This window comes from Juglans microcarpa x Juglans regia, chromosome 2D (assembly GCF_004785595.1).
Source record: "Juglans microcarpa x Juglans regia isolate MS1-56 chromosome 2D, Jm3101_v1.0, whole genome shotgun sequence".
NCBI lineage: Eukaryota > Viridiplantae > Streptophyta > Magnoliopsida > Fagales > Juglandaceae > Juglans > Juglans microcarpa x Juglans regia.
Genome location: NC_054596.1, coordinates 14,849,039 through 14,868,700, shown reverse-complemented (window position 1 = coordinate 14,868,700; position 19,662 = coordinate 14,849,039). Strand labels below are relative to the sequence as shown.

The window sequence follows — 19,662 nt, the reverse complement described above, 5'->3', positions numbered from 1 at the left end:
GAAAACCCAGCAGACATGATGACCAAACCATTGCCAAGATCAAAGTTCAGGCAATGTCTAGACTTGATCAAAATGGAGGAGGGCTGACTAGGGAATAAAAGGTGGGAATTGGCCAGAGATGGGGAACCTTGAAATCAAATTTGATGACAAGGTGGAGATTGATGACCAATGTGTCAACAATTTGTATTTAGAAGGTTAAAGTTGTAATTTTTTGTTAAGCCTTGTAACTAATGGTCAAAGAAGTGACCACGTGTCCTTTTCTTTGTTTGTCCTTTTGTGATAATTCTGATTCATTGCTTGTAATCCATCGGTTATTAAATGGCCACATGTTTTGATCAGATGCATTAGGGTTATTGAAATAAGGCAGCCTTATAAAAAGCTTGTGATGACTATTGTAGCCGATAGAAAAAAAAGTAGATACATTACAAAGAGTGAGGCTTCGACAAAGAGAAAAGGTTTTTGAGAGAAACTTGTAAATCAGCGAATAATCTGAGAGAGTTAAGGTCATTTTGATGACCTGAATCTTGTAACCTGTACATCCTTACGATTTGAAGCTTGAATAAGATGACTCTGGCCAGTTCACCCTTTGGACGTAAATTCGAAAGGATCGAACCACGTTAAATCTTCTTGTTTTTGATATTTTCATTCTATTCTTTTATTTTCTATCTGGTTGTGTCTTTGTTTATAATTTCTTGAATCAATCTTGGTACATGTTGCTGTATTTGGTATTCTTACCGAATCACTATTTTTTACAACAATATTATTAGAATATAATTTTTTAATATTATCTTTGTTTTTTGATTTGAAATGAATTGTTTTTTGTATTTTGTTTGGAAGTTTGTGAAAGTTATATTGATTAGATAATGATTAGATAAAAATATTAAAAATTTAAACTTAAAAAATATTTGAACGTTTGTAATATTTGAATTATGAAATAAAATAGGACGAGACCGAACGGAATGGTCATACTAATCTAAGTGCGGGAACTAATCCAAAACTACTCTTTCTAACAAAAGACAAGATGGTCCAATGAAGCACAAGTGCGGGAACTAATCCAAAACTTACTTTGGGATGGGCCTGTGGGCTTTGGTGTAGCCATTATGCTCTAACACATTCGGAGGGAACCCAATGCAAACTGGCAAATTCTATTAAGTATCATTTGAAGAATCTCAAATAATAGTTGAGCTTGGGCGGCAAGGCAAACACAAGGCAAAAATAGCGCGTTTCTTTTCTTTGGTTCTCTGGTTTTCCTCGACGAAAATTGGATATGGGTCTTTGTCTGAAATTTGAATGAACGATTGTTTTACGACAAAGCATAGTAAAACCATGCCCGTTTCTCGATTTCTTTTCTTCTCCTCCAAACGCCGCTCCACAGAGGCTTTTAACCTACTTAAAAGGTCACTCTCTAAAACCCTTGAACCACACCACTTCTTTGCATTCTGATTTATGGTTTGCCATATTTTGTCGCTCTTTCTATAGTTTACTTTCTTTAATTTGACTTAATTGGAATGATTCTATCCATGGTGTGTAGAAATGATTCATAAAAAGAATAAATAGTTCTTTCTTTCTAAATAGTTCTTTCTTTCTTTCTTTTTTCCCCTTTTCAAATAGATAATATGATTTAATGGTTGAGGGTGGGACTTCAGGTACTACTCTGTGTAGGTTATTAGTATTTGTGACATTCGCTTGGTTTTAGTGCTGGAAGATCTTTCTTTATTGAAGTTAGACTAGATTTGTGAAACTTGGGAAACGAATAGGAATTTGGTGTTCATAATTGGCTTTACATGGAAACGGCTGAAGGAACAATAAGGTTCCGTTTTTTTCCTGAAAACATTTTCTGTTGAAAACATCTTCCTAGCGAAAATGTTTTTACATTAAAACAAATGGAGCCTACATGATTATCTGATTTAATTTGGTGCAGAGAACCTTACCAGGGCCTGACACTCCTTGGAAACGTGCATACAAGCCACAAAGCTTCTTGTTTTCTGGTTCTTCTAAAACTTACTTATACGGAATCATATTTATATGTTGTAGGTGTCATCCATCTAGGAGAGTTCAGACTTGTAACTATTCGAAATCATCAGGATACAGTAATGGAAAGACACGTATACATCCCGTAATACCTGTAGAAACACGGGCTCCTCGCTCATGGGGTGCTTATATCATTGTAATGCCGCCTTACCCCTGTATAATCTCATTAATATGTGCTTCTTTTCGATTGGCCCTTCTTGAAATATATGAATAATGAACAAGATGAGGACTTACATTAGAAGCTAATACTAATCTGGTTGTTTGTATTTATCCATCTATGTATTTATTTATCTTTCTGCAGCCAGCTGCTATACTTGGATTTGCTGGGCTAGCAACTTTTGTTCATTATAATGATGAGAGAAGAGCAATTTTGAAAGGTACCTTTTTAAGAATCTGGTTTTGCTGGGTAATTGATTTTAATGGGTTGGAATTTGAAAGCTAATAATTGGAACTTTTTTTTTTGATAAGTAAAAGTATATTAATAAAAGAATAGGCAAAGCTATGTTCAGTACAAAGAAGGCCCTAAACTATGTAGGGGCAAAAGATACTAGGAACTCATGAAAATCTTGGCCATTAAAATTAACGGTTATGGCCCAAGTACAAAGAGTTCTAAAAAAGAAAGTTTTTAGTTCCTCCATCGATCTCTCTTTGTCCTTGAACGTTCGTTCATTGCACTCTTGCCACACACACCACATGATGCAAATAGGCAGCATCTTTCATACAACCTTGATCTGTTGATTGTCTCTTAGATTTGTCCAACTAGCCAACATCGCCACTACTGTCTCAGGCATAACCCAACCCAAGTCTAGTCTACTAAATACCTCGTTCCATAACCTTCGAGCTGCCTCACAATGTAGTAGAAGATGGTCCACAGATTCACCCCCATTTCTACACATCCAACACCAATCTGCAATAATCACCATTCGTCTCCTCAAATTATCCGTTGTGAGGATCTTATCCAAGGAAGCTGTCCACACGAAAAATGCTGCTTTGAGAGGCGCCTTATGTCTCCAAATCATTTTCCATGGAAACTGAGTTGGAAGCTCTTGAGAAAGAGACTTATAAAACGAGCGAACTGAAAACAGGTCTTTATTTGTAGGAATCCACCAGAATAAATCCACATGCTGGTTACTCGGTTTGATTGAGTACAAGAGGCTGAAAAAAGTTGCAAAACTGTCCATTTCCCAATCATGTGCCGCCCGACTAAAATTGATATTCTGTTGGATTTGTTCTCCTACTCTCACCATGACTTTCGCCACTGAAACATCATTGGCACTTGTGACCCTGAAAATAGCAGGAAAAAGATCCTTTAGAGCACCATTACCACACCAAGTATCATATCAGAATTTGATCCTAGCCCCATCTCCTAGACGATAACTTGTGTGGCGAGAAAAGATCCCCCATTCTCCTCTAATATGTTTCCACAAACCTACTCAATTTGCCCCTCTCACTTCGTTGGAACACCATCCTCCTCATAAGCCACCATATTTACTCTCAATCACCAACTTCCATAGAGCTTCTGGTTCTTTATGGTATATCCACATCCATTTTCCAAGTAACGCTCGATTGAAAGTTATCAAATTTCTAATGCCCAAACCACTATTAGAGAGAGAGCTACATACCTTCTCTAGGTGGAATTTAAACTCTTCGCCTATTCCACCCCATAGGAAGTTCCGTTGTAGTCTCAATATGAAGTGCCACACTTGCTGGAATAGGTCGGTAGGTTAGATAATGTACTCTTTATCAGGGTAATCTTACCACCTTTCGACATGTACATTCTCTTCCAGCCTGCTAATCGACGTTCTACTTTCTCAATCACTGTATCCCATAAAGAGGTCGCTCTCGAAGCGGCTCCCAACGGGAGACCAAGATATGTCAAAGGGAGTGAGACAATCTTACACCCCAGAATATTAGCCAACTGTCTTATACGTTGAACACCTCCTATCGGCACTGTCTCTGATTTGTCCAAGTTTACTTTCAACCCTGAAATTTCTTCGAAACAAAGTAGGAGGGCCTTCAATACTCGAACCTATCTATGATCTGCCTCACAGAAGATAAGAGTGTCATCTGCAAACAATAAATGTGAAATATTAATCAATCCCCCTCCTGGGGAACTAATCAAGAAACCAGTCACACGCCCATTGGCGACCAGGGCTGAGGTCATTCTACTCAAAGGCTCCATCACAATAACAAAGAGTAGAGGGGACAACGGATTTCCTTGTCTTAGACCTTGTGAGCTATTAAAAAAACCTGTGGACTTCCATTTATTAGAACTGAAAATTTCACCGTAGTTATGCACCAATGGATCCATGATCTCCATCTCTCCCCAAAACCACACCTCCCAAGAAGGTCGAGTAGGAAATCCCAATTAACATGATCATATGTCTCCTCCATGTCTAACTTGCATGTAATCCCTGCATTTCCAACTTTCAGTCTACTATCCAGACACTCATTTGCAATAAGAACCGCGTCTAAAATTTGTCTATCCTTTACAAAAGCATTTTGAGGCTTTGAGATTATCTTCCCTACTACCTCACTAAGGCGATTCGCAAGTACCTTGGAAAAAATCTTGTATATCCCATTTATTAGACTAATGAGTCGGAACTCCTTAGGCCTCGTTTGTTTTTAGAAAACATCTCATCTCATCTCACCTTATCATTATAACTTTCCCAAATTCCCACATAAAATAAAATAAATAATTCAATTTTTTCAAATTTCAAAACAAAAATAATATTAAAAAATATATTCTAACAATATTTTATTCAACTTTTTAATTTTAATCTCAACTCATCTCATCTCTGAAAACAAATGAGCCCTTAATATCCACAGCCCCAACCTTCTTTGGTATTAAAGCAAGAAAAGTGGCATTTAGGCTTTTCTCAAATTTTCTATCTGAATGAAACTCCTGAAACACCTTCATGAGATCATCATTTAATACATCCCTGCATGTTTGAAAGAAACCCATAGAGAACCCATTTGGACCTGAGGTTTTGTCTTTAGCCATTTTTCTCACCACTTTGAAAACCATGGCCTCCTCGAAAGGCCTCTCCAAATGGTTACCATCATTAGGCCCCATAGCATAAAAAACTAGCCCATCAGGCTTAGGCCGCCAACTCTCCTGCTCGGTAAGTAACTGTTAAAAAAAACCAATTACATGATTATTAATCCCCTGCTCATCCTTACAATCTACCCTATCAATCTTCAGCATCTCAATGTTGTTGGATCTCCTGTGAGAATTGGCTACCATGTGGAAAAACTTAGTACTTCAGTCACCTTCCTTCAACCATAACACTAAACTTTTGCCGCCATGAAATTTCTTCCAATAGAATGATCCTCTCAAGGTCTACAACTAGCACTAACTTCTGGGCTATCTCCTCCGGAGTTAAGGTCCTAGACTCTTGTAACCTTTTCTAGCTCATGGATCTCCCTTAACTTACTTTTTTTGTGTTCCCCAATGTCGCCAAAAGACTGTCTATTCCAAAGCTTTAAGTCTTGTTTTAAAGCTATCAATTTACCCGCAAATGTGAAGTTTGGGGTACCCTGTATCTAATAAGAATACTACCATTGTCTGATCCAATCCACAAAACCTTCCGATTTCAGCCACATGTTTTCGAACTTAAAATACCGACGTTTTCTTTGAATCCCGCCACAATCCAACATGATATGCCAATGGTCCGAACACAGCCAAGGCCATCTCTTTTGCCAAACCTCCAGATAATGACTTTCCCACTCCAGAGAAATTAAGAATCTGTCTAATTGAGACCACGTCTGATTATTGGTCCATGTACATGAACCTCCCGCCATTGGTAAATCCACTAAATTCAACTCAAAGATGCAATCCGAAAAATCTGACATTGCTGGACTCATTCTTCTATTCCCAAAGCACTCACTAGGATATTTTATAACATTAAAATCTCCACCAATACACCATGGAAGATCCCACCAACTGTGTACTCTAGCTGGTTCATCCCACAATAATCTACAATCATTGTCTAAATTGGGACCATAAACACCTGCAAAGGCCCACAAATAGCCATCTGACACACTCCTAAAAGAGCATGCTACCGAAAATAACCCTATAAACTCCTCCAGTTTCTCCACCACCCGTTGGTCCCACATCACCAACACTTCTCCTGAGGCCCCACTAGTTGTCAAATATACTCAATCCACGTGTACGCAGCTCCATATACTTCGTACAATTTTTGTAGTAATAACTTTCAACTTCGTCTCTTGTAAACAAACGATGTCCGCCTTCCACCCTCGCAATAATTGGAACCTCTTTGGATCTAGTGTTTTTAATTTAGTTTCATTTTCTCGTTTCTCTTTGATTTCCATTCAGTAAGATTGAATAATTTGTTTATTAGTTGTCTATCTGTTTCAATTGGTGGGGGTCATTGATTTCAATGAACTAAATGTCCATGAATATGTACTTGGGCTATGCCTTTTTCTCTTATGAATAAAACTTCTTGACTACCTTTAAAAAAAAATCATGATTTATTTTGTGTACATAAATATTTTATTCCAACCAATCAAGATTTTTACTTTCTGATTATCACACACACGGACATAGTTGTATGGATTCTAAACGTGATTTTAACAGCTTCAACCTAAACGTCTCAGTGTACAGTTTATCTGGTAATTGAAGTCAGAAAGCAATGATAGTAGAGTGTTGATTAAATTGTTCCTTTTATTAATGCTTTTATTTGTGGTTAAATTTCCCTTGATTCATGTTATTACACACACTTTCATTTTAAATCATATGAGTATGCCAAAGGACCTGCAGATGGAAGAGAGTAATGTCACTTCGTTAGCTTCTCCAATGGAAAGTTGTTGAGCTGGACTGTGTCTTTTTTATTCCTTTTTTCAACTTGACAGTAACGATTTATATTTGGGGATGTGATCATTGCTTTCACTTGTTAATTAGAGTTTTCTTGTTGAACAACAATGAATGTGGGAGAAGGACATGTAGTTTTTAATTGGATAAGAGTGTTGGTTAAACAGAGCTAAAATGGTAGAGGGATAGAAATATAGTATCCAATTTATGTATTGATGAATCAGGTTTTGAAGTCTTCATGACAGTCTGGTACTGATTGGCAGATGAGTATATACTGTTTGATCAGAGTAGATAGCTCAAGTGCTTTCATGAATATGTACTCAATAGTGTTTCGGAACTGATTAGGAACTGTCTTCAAGTAGTAGCTTAGTTGATATTGGTAGGTCACTGGTGGGAGGTTATAGGTTCACCTCTACCCTACGTTTCTTTTGTCATTGTTGTTGTTGCTGTGGTAAAGAAAAATTCTGATTTGCTTGCAAAGTCCCAGGCTTCAAGTCTAACAAATAGCTTAAGTTGGGATCAAGAGGATAGAGTAAAGTGGGTTGACAGCCTGAATAGACCAGGTCTTCAAAGGAGTTCCTTTAGAGGAAACAAATGAATAAACAAAACATTGTGTCTCTCTGGTGTCTAGTATGTACAAAAAGTCCTTTCTGTAGCAAGCTTGTCTGGTTGAATGGTTAAACTTTCTGCCTTCACGTTTATAAATTTATTATTATGCTCATTATTTTAGTTTATAAAAATGCATTAGTGGGAAGGAAAGAATGCAGAATTGTGTATTGTTAGCAATCTAAGAGGCCCCTGTAAAGGAGGAGAAGAATGGTCCTGACTTATGCAACATACGGGGGACCTCTTGAACTTAGGAAGAAGTGGAATGAAAACCTTGAGCTTCTGTTTTTTGCCCTATCTTCTAAATCTCCCATATAAAAAATCAAGATCTGAATCAAAACACATACAACTTTTCAATATTTTATTGAACAGGTGAAATTGTGGTTGATCGAAGGGATGGTGGCTGGAGAGAGCATTGATTGGGAGGAGAGAGCGGGGGATCAATTTTCTAGAGATCAAGAGGGAGTAGAGATATTTTCTTTTCATAATGTGATGAGAGGGGAAAGAAGCCACATTGCACGTGTAACACCTAATTTCCCTTTACCCAAAATACATTTTTCCTTTGGCTTGTATTTTCTGGTAGCACCAAACACTGGAAAATGTGCACCCGAAAAAATTATAGTGAAGCAATGACAACTTAAGAAGAACGCCTTTGGGTACTTTTGATTCGCAGGATAGGCCCATGCAATTGAATAACCATTCCCACCCTAGAGGTAAGGAATGTAACTTTTTCGAAGAGACCCACTATTTCTTCAAATGTAAAGTAATAAGGAAACAGAATATTTAAAATTTGATGGTGGCTCCCTTAATGTTGGGGATGGTCTGACCACCACCAGATACTATTTTGAGGGTGTTCTAACTGCCCCTATGGCTGTCGGGGGTGGCAAAAGCCACCAAGGCCATTGCGGGTGACCAAACCACTCCTGATGGCCATATGGAGTGGTTTGGGCCACCCCCATGGAAGGTCAGGGGTGGTCGGAAAACCCCCGAAAGCTATTGGTAGTGGCCCCCAGATTGAGATTTCTGTGGCCGTTAGACCACCCTTGTGGTTTTGTGAGGTGGCAAGCCACTAAAAATGTTAAACCAATTCTTTATTATTATTTTAAGGTTAAAAAATGAAAATAATGGCTTATTTTAGGAACTTTTCTCTATTTCCAATGAGACTCTTATATGTTTTCACCAAAAAAAAAAAAAAAAAAAAAAAAAAAAGAACGCCCATTTCTTTTCTTTTCCTTTTGATTGGCACTAGGTGTCCAGGAAGAACGTCCCGACTAATCTCAAGGGTGCATAGGCCCTTAGCAATGAATTTTTTGCAAGTGCACCTTGGGTAATTTAAGGGAAAAATCCCTTAGTTCGATGACCTCTAGAGATTGTTTGCACCCAAATATACTTGAACTTTAGACCTGGGGGAGCATACCCCAAGCCCAAGGCCTTTACCACTTGAGCCAATCCTAGGGGTTCGCCCATTTCTATTCCTTTAGGAATGACAATACCCATTTTTTGGACCAAATGTACCCATAGTTTCTAAGAAACTAAATACCAATGCCTTTTCTTAGGAACCTTCAAAATTTAAATCGGGTTGACAGAATTCAAGGTCCAGGCATTTAGCTAGGCAGGAGGAAGTGACAATATTAAATTAGATATAGCTCAGTGGCACCTCAAATTGTCCCAGTTGAATATTAATTATCTTTTTTTTTTTTTTTTCTCTTCCCGATAAGTAAGAATCTTTATTGAATAGAATGAAACTAGGCAATGCCCACGTATACAGGAAGTATATTTGAATATTAATTATCTGCTTCTACCGTTCTGTCACTATATAACCACTAGTAGTTAAAAAGCCTGAATTGTGGTGATTTTGCATCCCTCAGCTAGCTAATAGAGGAGTTACAGAAGAGTTGACTTGGAGTTGGGGGTATGGCAATTTGGGCCCAATTGTGATAATATAATTGGTCTATTTAAAAGCATTATACAGCATCCCTAGGTAAGAATTGAATGGATGCCTAGAGTTACTTGGCTCACTGTTGACCTCGAATTTTGCTGGCTATTGAGAATGGTGGTATAAGAGGCTGAAGTGGTCTAGCAGCGTATCTAGAACATGCAAAAGTTGAGAAGAAGAAGATAACCTATGGCTAACCTCGTTCAGGTCAGCTAGTTAATGTCATTTCTCCTCCTACAAACAACAAAACTGTTATCTGTAATCAATGTAGGCATTGCTTAGAAGCAATAGAGTAGGTACATAATTTGAGTCCCGTTCTCTTTTCAATTTGAAACATGAGAAATCTAAGCATGAGAAATGTGAGAGTGCTGTTAACAATTGATTGAAAACTATGTTAATACTCACATACATACATGGTTAGTTAACACGTTTATTCTAATTTCTATCGTTATTGGTTCAGGCCAGGGCAGCAAATCTGGTGGAAATACTGTCAAGGGGCCAACAATTGGTGGTCCATTCACTCTAATTGATACTAAGAATCAGATTGTTACTGAGCAAGATTTTTATGGAAAGTGGGTTCTCCTCTACTTTGGCTATACTTCATCCCCAGATGTTGGGCCAGAGCAAGTCCGGATTATAGCTAAGGCCGTAGATATATTAGGTTGTTAATTTTTTCGACATAACTTATGGCACTGCCTTTTCTGTTATGATCACTGAATGTGTATTTTTTTCTTGGAAATTAGAGTCAAAATATCATAATGAGATTCTACCGGTGTTTGTCACAATCGATCCTCAACGAGATACCCCTGCACAACTTCATGCTTACCTTAGAGGTGAGGCGTTGCTGACAACTGGAATGTGTTGCAGTATGCTAATTGTTTGAGATAGAAACGTTTTATCAGATCCTCCCTTCCTCCTGCATTATCCTCCGTGTTTTTTAACTGTTTGCAGAGTTTGACTCAAGAATACTGGGATTAACGGGCCCTGTATCAGCTATTAGGCAGATGGCGCAGGAGTACCGTATATTCTTCAAGAAGATAGAAGAGGAGGGTGATGATTATCTTGTTGAGTCTTCCCATAATATGTAAACCCTTAGCTCACCCTTGTTTTCTCTGTCTTTTCTGATTGAACTCAAGAGTGTATTGAACCTATCTCAAAACAATCAGGTATCTTTTGAACCCAAAATTGGAGGTTGCGAGATGCTTTGGCGTCGAGTACAATGCGGAAGAACTGTCAGAGGCAATAACAAAGGAACTGAGGAGTACCCCGTCTTAATGGCTCCAAGTTTTTAATAGGTTGCCAATACTTCTATGCTATAAGGGAAAATATTGTATTTTGGACATCATTCTGACCTCACCTTTATTTTTGTGGTCATTCTTTTTTCCTATAATTTTTGAAATTTCAAGTTGATGCTCCTGAGTTAGGCAGCAGTATGTAAAATGTTGGTTAACATTTATCATGTTAGAAAATTGTTGAGACAAGAACAAGGAAAGCTAAACGGGAATTCTGATTTTTTTTGAAGGCCTTATGTGAAGTTATGTTTGTTCTTGTCGGCACTTCTCAATTTACACCTTGAGATGGAACGTAAATCACTAAGATTGGATGCCTCCATTGCGTAAGAAGATCTAGGTTAGGTTTCTGCCTTAGCATGGTTAGTCTATTTTGCACATTCTGATGAGCATGAATTTGAGGTTGCCCTTTTAGGACATTCGGTTTGTTTCCTTTCAATGTATGGCCTCTTGATTATTAATTTTTTAGGATGAACCCAAAAAAATTGTTTGTGACTACGATATTTTTCTGTTTTAGTATCTGCAGAGTTGGCATCCTAGAAACTTTCCATGTTGTTTGAAATTTCAAAATCCCCTTAGATTTCATTTATAATTCTATAAATATAGAGAATGGGCCTCGCAAAAAAGTTATAATTTCCATATGCTCTCTAAAATTTTCTAGGATTTCAATATACTTACAAATTGCATCTCTCCATTTTTTTTTCCTAATCTCAAAATTTCGTATAATTTCTATATATTATCTATTTTTAAGGATGTAGTCTCACTGAGATTAATTTAAACTAAGTTTAGGAGAAATAATAAATTTATTAATATGGATCTCAAAGTTTTTTGTTATACAATATTAGATTTCTTAATATAAAATTTGAAGTGAAAATACAAGAAAAATTATTTAAGGTTGATGATCGATATGAAAGATAGTTGAGAGGTTTTATCTTCTAAACTTCATTGAGTAAGAAAAATTTTTTTTAAGATCTCAATTATATTATTATATGTTTAATGTGATACGAAAATATCTAGATTTTACATAAAACTTAATAAACTAGATTACACACTAGATTAATGTAAGATTGCCTTCTAAAAGAGCACTTGATAGATTTTATGAAAAAAATGAATCCTAAATATTTTATTACAAAAATAATAATGGATGAATATTATTCTACGAAATATTATCATCATAAATCTGAAACTATATTAAGTTGTGTTTTTAGAATTTTATTTTTAAGCGTATGTAGCAAATTATGAAAATCTAGTTTTATATATAGTTATGTTTTCTGATTTATTTGTTTATTTATTATTTTACATAAATGTGTAGGGAAATGATTGACACTGCACACAGATTGACATTATTAGATGATGACTCTAATACCATATGAAATGATGTAGGGAAGGCGTATACGTGGCTACTGCACAACTCCATTAAAATAATTTAAAGAAAAAATAACTTAAAAAAAATAGAAATATGGCTATTTTTTTTATGAAAATATTCCAAAGACGTGGAGGGTTGAGTGAGTTTCCATGCGAGAGTGGAGCATATACTACATCTTTATACTCTCAGGACAACCTCTGGCACGGGTTGTAGAGACTGGAACAACTTGGCCAAGCAAAATTGCAACCTAATTAAAGTATTGTTTAGTTTTATATGATTGGTTCCGTTACCTAAAATATCATAGCTGGCCTGGGTTCCTCAGAAAAAACACGGCAACGTGCCCTCCACTCTCTCTCTCGGCCCGCCGGGCGCCAAAGAAGTGTCTAAAAATCTAGAGATTCTCATTGAATCCAGGACCGGGTCTCTTGGTTTCCCTTTTCTATCACATAAGAAACACAAAAGAAAATAAGTAAAAGAATCAGGTAGAAACGAACAAAAAGAAAAAGAGGAAAAAAAAATAATGAGGGTCAACTAGTTTCATTTAATAAATAAAACAACAAACCTGTAAATTATTCTCCTCCTTTTCCTGCTGTTTTCACCATCAAATCATGTTATCTAATTTCATCGTTTCTATAGTTGAAAGATATAGAAGGCACAGAGAGATTGTTTTCTGGCAGCCACTCCAGGAGGCCATGCAGATCATCTCCTGGGGCTAGGCCAAATTCTCAGTCTTTCTCATGTCTATGTTATTTGCTTTTGTTTTTTTTTGGGTACTTTTGTATTCGACATGAAACATTAAGATCAATATTTTTTTCAATGCTACCTTTCAAGGCTATGTTTTTTGTAATCTAGTTAATCAGTTTTAACAGCTCCAATGTTCGTCTCATTGTTGGCAAAATAGCACGCAATGAATATTTCCCTTCATCAATAAACTACACCATCAACAAGGATTGAGTAGAGTACTCGATAGGTAATTACAGAATGGAAGACAGCTTGACGGAGAAGAAATCAGGTTGTGGTATATTAAATGCAGTTTTTGGGCGACATAGCTTTTGGCCACGAAGATCTACCTCAACCGGTTCGATTCCCACTGGGAACCGTCCTGATTTTGTCAAGACACCAGACACTCCAAATTCAAGGAGGAGACGAGTTGGCTCCGATGACAGCTCCATCCTTGAAACCTCATCAAACGTATCAGAATCGTCATCAAAACCCGTGGGTAGACCTATCCAAAATCCTCACATGCCGCCTCCTTTCTATCGCCAAAACTATGGCAGACCCTTTAATGAGGCTACGGTAGTGGCACCCTCATCAGGTACAGGCTTAGCAAAGATATCTCCTTGCCAAGGATATGTCAACCAGGGGAAGAAGGTGCCAAGGGAAGCAATTGGCATTTCTGGGGAGCTCGAAAGCATCATCGTGGATCACCAAAAACATCAGGGAGGTAGTAATCTTGTTCGGGCGTCATCGAGCAACGTCATGCTTTTTGGCAATCTGGGTAACTTGAGGCAACCAGGAGGAAATGTGAATTCGTACAAAGTTTTTAATCATCATCCCAAGTCAGAAAGAGAAGAGGGCCCGATGTTCAACGGAAATTACTCAACCAGCGTGATGGGAAATGTGGTAAAGAGTGCTAATAGAGAAGGGAAACTAGGCGGAGAACAGTCAGGTTCCTTGTGCAGGGCCATCTCGACCAGAACGGATCCTGAAACATTGAAAATTTTGGGCAACGAGGATTACAAGAATGGAAGATTTGCAGAAGCCCTGGCCTTGTATGATGCTGCAATTGCTATTGACCCCAACAAGGCTTCGTACAGAAGCAACAAAAGTGCTGCATTAGCCGCTCTGGGTAGGATTCTTGAGGCAGTTTTTGAATGCAAAGAAGCCATCCGTATAGAACCTCATTATCATAGAGCTCATCATCGTTTGGCAACATTATATTTTCGGTAAAAATACCATTCATCACTGGACCATGCTTGGTCGTTTACAAGCATTCTTATATAACACGTAGATATATCTGTGTCTACAGATTAGGGGAGGCAGAAAAAGCTCTGTATCACTACAAACATGCAGGACCGGAGGCCGACCATGTTGACATTGCCAAGGTGAAAACGCTTCAGGAGCATCTCAACAAGTGCACCGAGGCTCGCAAATTACGAGATTGGAACACCCTGATTAAGGAAACAGGGAGAGTCATGTCTGCAGGGGCAGATTCAGCACCACAGGTGAGCCACAAGTTATCAAATTCCCATCCCATCCTTTATTAATTATGCCTCATTATGTTAATCTGATACCATGTTATCTATTTGTGGTGATTTTGAAAAGATATTTGCTTTTCAAGCCGAGGGCTTGTTGAAGCTCCGGAGGCATCACGAGGCGGATGAGACAATGCTGAAGTGTCCAAATTTTGGGGCTGACGCTTGTACTAAATTCCTGGGGCCTATTGGTAGTGCATATGTGCTAGTCATCCGGGCTCAAGTTGACTTGGCAGCCGGCAGGTTAGTTTTCTTTACCATTGAGATCAAAGTCTTGAGACGTGCACACATTTGGATCTGCAAGCATCTAATGTTCATAAAAATGGAGAAAGTAATATGACCTTTTACACTGTTTCTCTGTGCTACTCCTGATCGTGAGTGATCAAGATTTGTGTAGTTAGGAAAATGATGGTTTTATTGGTTTACAAACGACTTTGACAGATTGGATGAGGCGTTGGAGGCAGTTCAACGAGCAGCTCGCCTTGACTCGAATAATAGGGAAGCAAACATTTTTATGAGGAAGGCTAAGGCTGTTGCAGAAGCTCGATCAAGAGGTAACGAGTATTTCAAGGCGTCGCGATTCTCAGAGGCAAGTGCTGCATACGGGGAGGGACTGGAACATGACCCATATAATTCAGTATTGTTCTGCAACCGAGCCGCTTGTCAGTCCAAACTTGGCCAATTTGAGAAAGCAGTGGAGGACTGCACTGTTGCCCTTAACGTACGACCCTCTTACAACAAGGCTAGACTAAGAAGAGCCGATTGCAATGCCAAGGTGACTCTCTATCTTACTGCCTTCAAATATCAAATCGACATGACTCCTGGCTACTTCTAGTTACCACTTCTTTGAACTGTTAGGATAATGGCGTCTCAAATTAATACAAGGCGACTCTAAAAGTAATGACATTATTTTCATTTGCATTTTCCGATGTAGTATATTTTAAATGATTTTATATTAATCATTTAATTAATTGACAGTCACTTAAAATGTGTCACATCAGTAAGTCTAATTCAAAATGTCAATATTAATAATGAAACTTAACATTGCTTAACGCATAGGATGCCTAACCCTCGATAATTAACTATTATTTATAAAACATGAAGATTAATTGAGTTCATGTGTAGCATTGTTCTTCTACTGCGTGTGATTATTGCTTGTGATAAACATGTAATTTGGATATGATATATAGTTGAAAAAATGGGAAGCTTCCATTGAAGACTACGAAGTCTTGTCAAAGGAAACACCGGAAGACGAGGAGGTGCGCCGACTCTTGTTGGAGGCCCAGAATCAGGTCAAGAGACAACGTGGTGAAGAGGTGCAAGGCAATTCGGCATCAAGTGTGTAATGGAGCTTATTGATCGGGTCGTCATCTTGTCCCAAGTAAAAGGAGACTCAAGACATGGAGATCGAGATCAGAGATAAAAGCCTAAAGCCACCCATGGATTAACTAAAAATAAAGAGCCCCCGGATAGAGAAATGAGCTAGCTAGCTAGCAGCAGCGCGATATATGGTCTTCTAGCTAGGAGCCTGGCTAGGACACAATACCAAATCAATAGGAAAAAACAAACAAGGGTGTTTAATCTAGAGAGGAATTGAGAATTGACTATACCCTTTTAAACAGAAGTTCAATAGATATACGTTCTTTTGATTCAATTTGTTTCTGTATATTTAGTTCAGCGTGCGTATTTCTTTCTTCTTCTTAATTTTCTTTTTTCTCGAAGAATTTGTTTGTTATTATGTTCGATAAGAAAAATAAATTTATAGGACAAGAAATTAAAGAGAAGTACGTTTTTATCTAAATTAAGGATCCAAAGAATGAGAGAGATAGATATTTAAAATGGGTTCAACAACATTTATTATTACTATAGATATTTTAAACAACTATAGGAAAAACTTAGTTTTAATTGGTCTGTGTGATTTGGTTTAGAATCAAGAAGTTGGACATGTAATCCATATTCATTGATTAAACCTACCTATTAGGATTTGTGAGTTGTATATACTGATCTATATGATCGTAAATCTTATCCCAAAATTGTATTCCTATACAAGGTAGGAAATCTGATTATATATGATTTCACTAATTAGGTTTTTCTGTATAAATGTTAATTAAGCTCCATCTCCTCTCCCAATATAGTTTAAATACTATTCATATCTCTTAGGCGCTATTCGTCTGAATTCTTGGTATGAATGGGAAAGAATAAATATATGAAGTGGCCGTTGATCTCAATGTTTATTATTGTCTTATAATGTGTAATATCTCTCAGATCACAATATTAAATGTTCAATAAACATTATGAGTCACATTTTATATGTCTATATCTGATCTCATATTTTCATAATCGAATTCCAGGACATCTTGATCACATTACTCTTCTATTGTCAAATAGTAATATCGAGTAGCTCACCTAAAGTTTCAGCAAGCATGCAGGCGTGCATCGGTTAGATCAAATTGATGTCTTCAGCATTGAGTTAAATATGAAATATTCTGCAATTTAAAGTATTGGGTGTTCAAGTTGATCTCATCACTTCTCAGCATGTTTTTATGATTGTCTAAACTTAGCAAGTCAGGAATCAATTAAGGAGAGAAGATCAAGAAAACAAAATTGTGTCCAATGACATATATATTAACTTTTTTCCATTTGTTCTCCACAATATAGAAAATTAGTCTCCCAAATTCTCAATCTCATGGCACAGGGGGAATTTGATTGGATCTCATATCCTTGAGAATCCCATGATGTCTCATCCATTAAACTACTTGTGAATAAACCTCTTGATTTGACCCAACGCCTTTGTTTATCCAATTTGACTTGCACATGCATACATCGGGTTGGCTTGAAAATTGCTTTCATAAGTATAATAGCACGATTGAATTTGAAGAAAAAAAAAAAAAAAACTAAAAGAACTGTTTATCATAGATATTGTAGATAAATAATTACTATTTTACTTTACTGTTTTACTGTAAATAGTAAATAGTTAGTTGATGTAGCTAGTTACTTAAAGTCTTCAATTCAAGTTAGTTACTTTTACTTTTTTTTAGTGTACTGGTATAAATACAAATTCTCACGTGTAAATCGATATGCTGAATACAAGAGCAAAGTTCTTTCTCTCAATAGTTTTTTCTCTCAATATTTCGAGAATGTTCTTGATTGGAATGATCTGGATTTCCTTCATGGTATCAGAGCGAATACCTTAGGGTTTCACTTTTGACCGCTGCAAGATTCAATACAAGATTCACGTTTGTTCGAGATTCAAAACAAGATGAGTACATCAGCCTCTATTTCACTGCGTGCAGAAGATTCTAACCCATATCATTTGCAAAATGGAGATTCTTCTGGTTCTATCTTAGTTTCTAAGCTTCTTAAGAGAGATAATTACCATAGTTGGTGCAGATCAATAGATATTGCCTTAAAGGCAAAGAACAAGATAGGTTTCGTAAATGGAATGATAAATCCACCAATGGATTCAGATCCACTCTTCGCTGTATGGGAAAGATGTAATGGCATGGTTTTGTCATGGATTTTAAACTCAATGTCAAGAGATATTGGGGAACCAATTGTTTATGCGAAGACATCAAGAGAATGTGGGAAGAATTGCGTAATCAATTCTGTCAAGGGAACAGGTCAAGATTTTTCAATTGTAGAAGGAGCTCTCATCTTTATCTCAAGATCAAGCTTCAGTGAGTGTTTACTACCGCAAGTTTAAATTTTTGTGGAATGAATTGATGAATTATAATCAAATGCTTAATTGTACATGTGGAGTATATAAGAATTGTAGTTGTGGTGTTGCACGTTTGTTCTTAGAATATCAACAACGTCATCACATTATAATGTTTCTCATGGGGTTGAATGAAGAATTCTCACATGTTAGAGGCCAAATATTGTTAATGGATCAATTATCACCAATTACTAAAGTTTTTTCTTTAGTAATTCAAGAAGAAAAACAAAAGGAAGTTGGATCAATGGGTAGAACTACTGTTGAAACTACTATTGCTTTTATGAACAAGAAAGTTGAAAATCCAAGACCAAGTTTTGGAAAATAGCAGTATAAAAGGGAAAAAGTACTTGACTAATCACACAGTGGATAAGTACTATAAACTACATAGATATCCTCCCAATTTCAATCAAAAATGAAAAGTTTCATTAACAAATCAAATTATGGCCCAACCTGCGAGTACACCCTTTGATTTACATAATTCTATGCCATTCTCTCAAGAAAAGTATCAGCAATTGCTTGCATTAATACACCCACAACAAAGACCACCTGCTGTACAAAATGTCAACCATCAAGCAGCCAATATCATATCCACCTCGACTATTTTACCTCATTTTTCAGGTAAAACTAATTTACATCTTTCTCATAATATGTCATTGTGTTATTCCTGCCTTTCATCCATCAGAAATGAGTCTCCATATTTTTTTTCCAAACATCTAGATCATAGATACAGGAGCTACAGACCATATCATACACTCATTTAATCTTTTTACCACAATTACAAAAGTCCTAAATACTTTGTCAAACTGCCAAATGAAGAAAATGTTACAGTCACGCATATTGGGACTGTTTATTTGTTAGATGATTTAGTTTTGAAAGATGTATTATGTGTGCCAAGTTTTGTATATAACCTTCTTTCAGTAACTAAACTAACTTTTGATCAAAATTGTTGTTTCATCTTTATGCTTGAAATCTGTTATATATAGGGCCTTACCCCATGGAAGATGATTGGGAAGGGTAGAAAAGCAGCTAGTTTATAGTTTTCTACAACAACCATCAGTGAGTGTAGCTAGTAACTCAGTTCTTTCATCAAATGTCAACTTTATTTCTGACTTTAATTCTAACTTGTGGTATAGTAGATTAGGCCACCCATCATCTTCTAGATTGTTAGTCCTTGCAAAATTACTTCCAAACTTTGTTCTGAATAAAAATGATCATAAGGATCATTGCTCTATATGTCCTTTGGCAAAACATAAACGTCTTTCATTTCCAATTCATTCTTACAAATCTAGCTTTCCATTTCATTTAATACATTATGACATTTGGGGTCCCTTTTCATTACCTACTCATAATGGTTTTAAATACTTTTTTAACCATTGTTGATGATCATTCAAGATCAACTTGGGTATATTTGATGCGATCCAAATCTAAAGTGAAAACCATCTTCATAGCCTTTTATAATATGATTCATACACAATTTAAACAAAAAAATACAGTGTGTAAGAACTGATAATGGCTTAGAATTTAACATGACTGATTTTTTCTGTTCCAAAGGAATTATACATCAAATTTCTTGTGTTGAGACTTGTAACAACCCGATCCTAAGATTAGGCCATAAGATAAATTTTATGTA

General features: G+C 36.8%; 2 protein-coding genes across 3 annotated transcripts; both read left to right on the top strand.

The window, feature by feature from the left end:
- Positions 1 to 1,174: 1,174 nt before the first annotated feature.
- On the top strand, positions 1,175 to 10,924 carry LOC121248519 (protein SCO1 homolog 2, mitochondrial). Of its 2 annotated transcripts, none has more exons than XM_041147000.1 (7): positions 1,175 to 1,397; positions 2,035 to 2,167; positions 2,333 to 2,408; positions 9,868 to 10,068; positions 10,151 to 10,240; positions 10,359 to 10,491; positions 10,574 to 10,924. In XM_041147000.1, exons 1-7 carry the CDS (start codon positions 1,291 to 1,293, stop codon positions 10,680 to 10,682), a joined length of 849 nt encoding a protein of 282 aa, XP_041002934.1. In that variant the 5' UTR covers positions 1,175 to 1,290; the 3' UTR covers positions 10,683 to 10,924. The 2 variants fall into 2 exon arrangements, with proteins under 2 accessions (XP_041002934.1, XP_041002935.1); XM_041147001.1 differs by lacking the exon at positions 2,035 to 2,167 and adding an exon at positions 1,922 to 1,988.
- A 2,063-nt stretch (positions 10,925 to 12,987) lies between these two features.
- On the top strand, positions 12,988 to 15,730 carry LOC121248518 (inactive TPR repeat-containing thioredoxin TTL3-like). The gene is made up of 5 exons (XM_041146999.1): positions 12,988 to 14,008; positions 14,092 to 14,287; positions 14,388 to 14,560; positions 14,759 to 15,092; positions 15,508 to 15,730. The coding sequence occupies exons 1-5, from the start codon at positions 13,044 to 13,046 to the stop codon at positions 15,661 to 15,663; spliced, it is 1,824 nt and encodes a 607-aa protein (XP_041002933.1). The 5' UTR covers positions 12,988 to 13,043; the 3' UTR covers positions 15,664 to 15,730.
- The last annotated feature ends 3,932 nt before the right edge of the window (positions 15,731 to 19,662 follow it).

What these genes read in the sequence shown, in the direction of transcription:
- LOC121248518 (XM_041146999.1), top strand. Translation starts at nt 13,044, where the DNA reads ATGGAAGACAGCTTGACGGAGAAGAAATCAGGTTGTGGTATATTAAAT. An exon ending in GGGCAGATTCAGCACCACAG is followed by an intron (nt 14,288 to 14,387) that starts GTGAGCCACAAG and finishes GATTTTGAAAAG; the next exon opens with ATATTTGCTTTTCAAGCCGA. An exon ending in GTTGACTTGGCAGCCGGCAG is followed by an intron (nt 14,561 to 14,758) that starts GTTAGTTTTCTT and finishes CGACTTTGACAG; the next exon opens with ATTGGATGAGGCGTTGGAGG.
- LOC121248519 (XM_041147000.1), top strand. Translation starts at nt 1,291, where the DNA reads ATGAACGATTGTTTTACGACAAAGCATAGTAAAACCATGCCCGTTTCT. An exon ending in CATGGGGTGCTTATATCATT is followed by an intron (nt 2,168 to 2,332) that starts GTAATGCCGCCT and finishes ATCTTTCTGCAG; the next exon opens with CCAGCTGCTATACTTGGATT. An exon ending in GTTGAGTCTTCCCATAATAT is followed by an intron (nt 10,492 to 10,573) that starts GTAAACCCTTAG and finishes CAAAACAATCAG; the next exon opens with GTATCTTTTGAACCCAAAAT.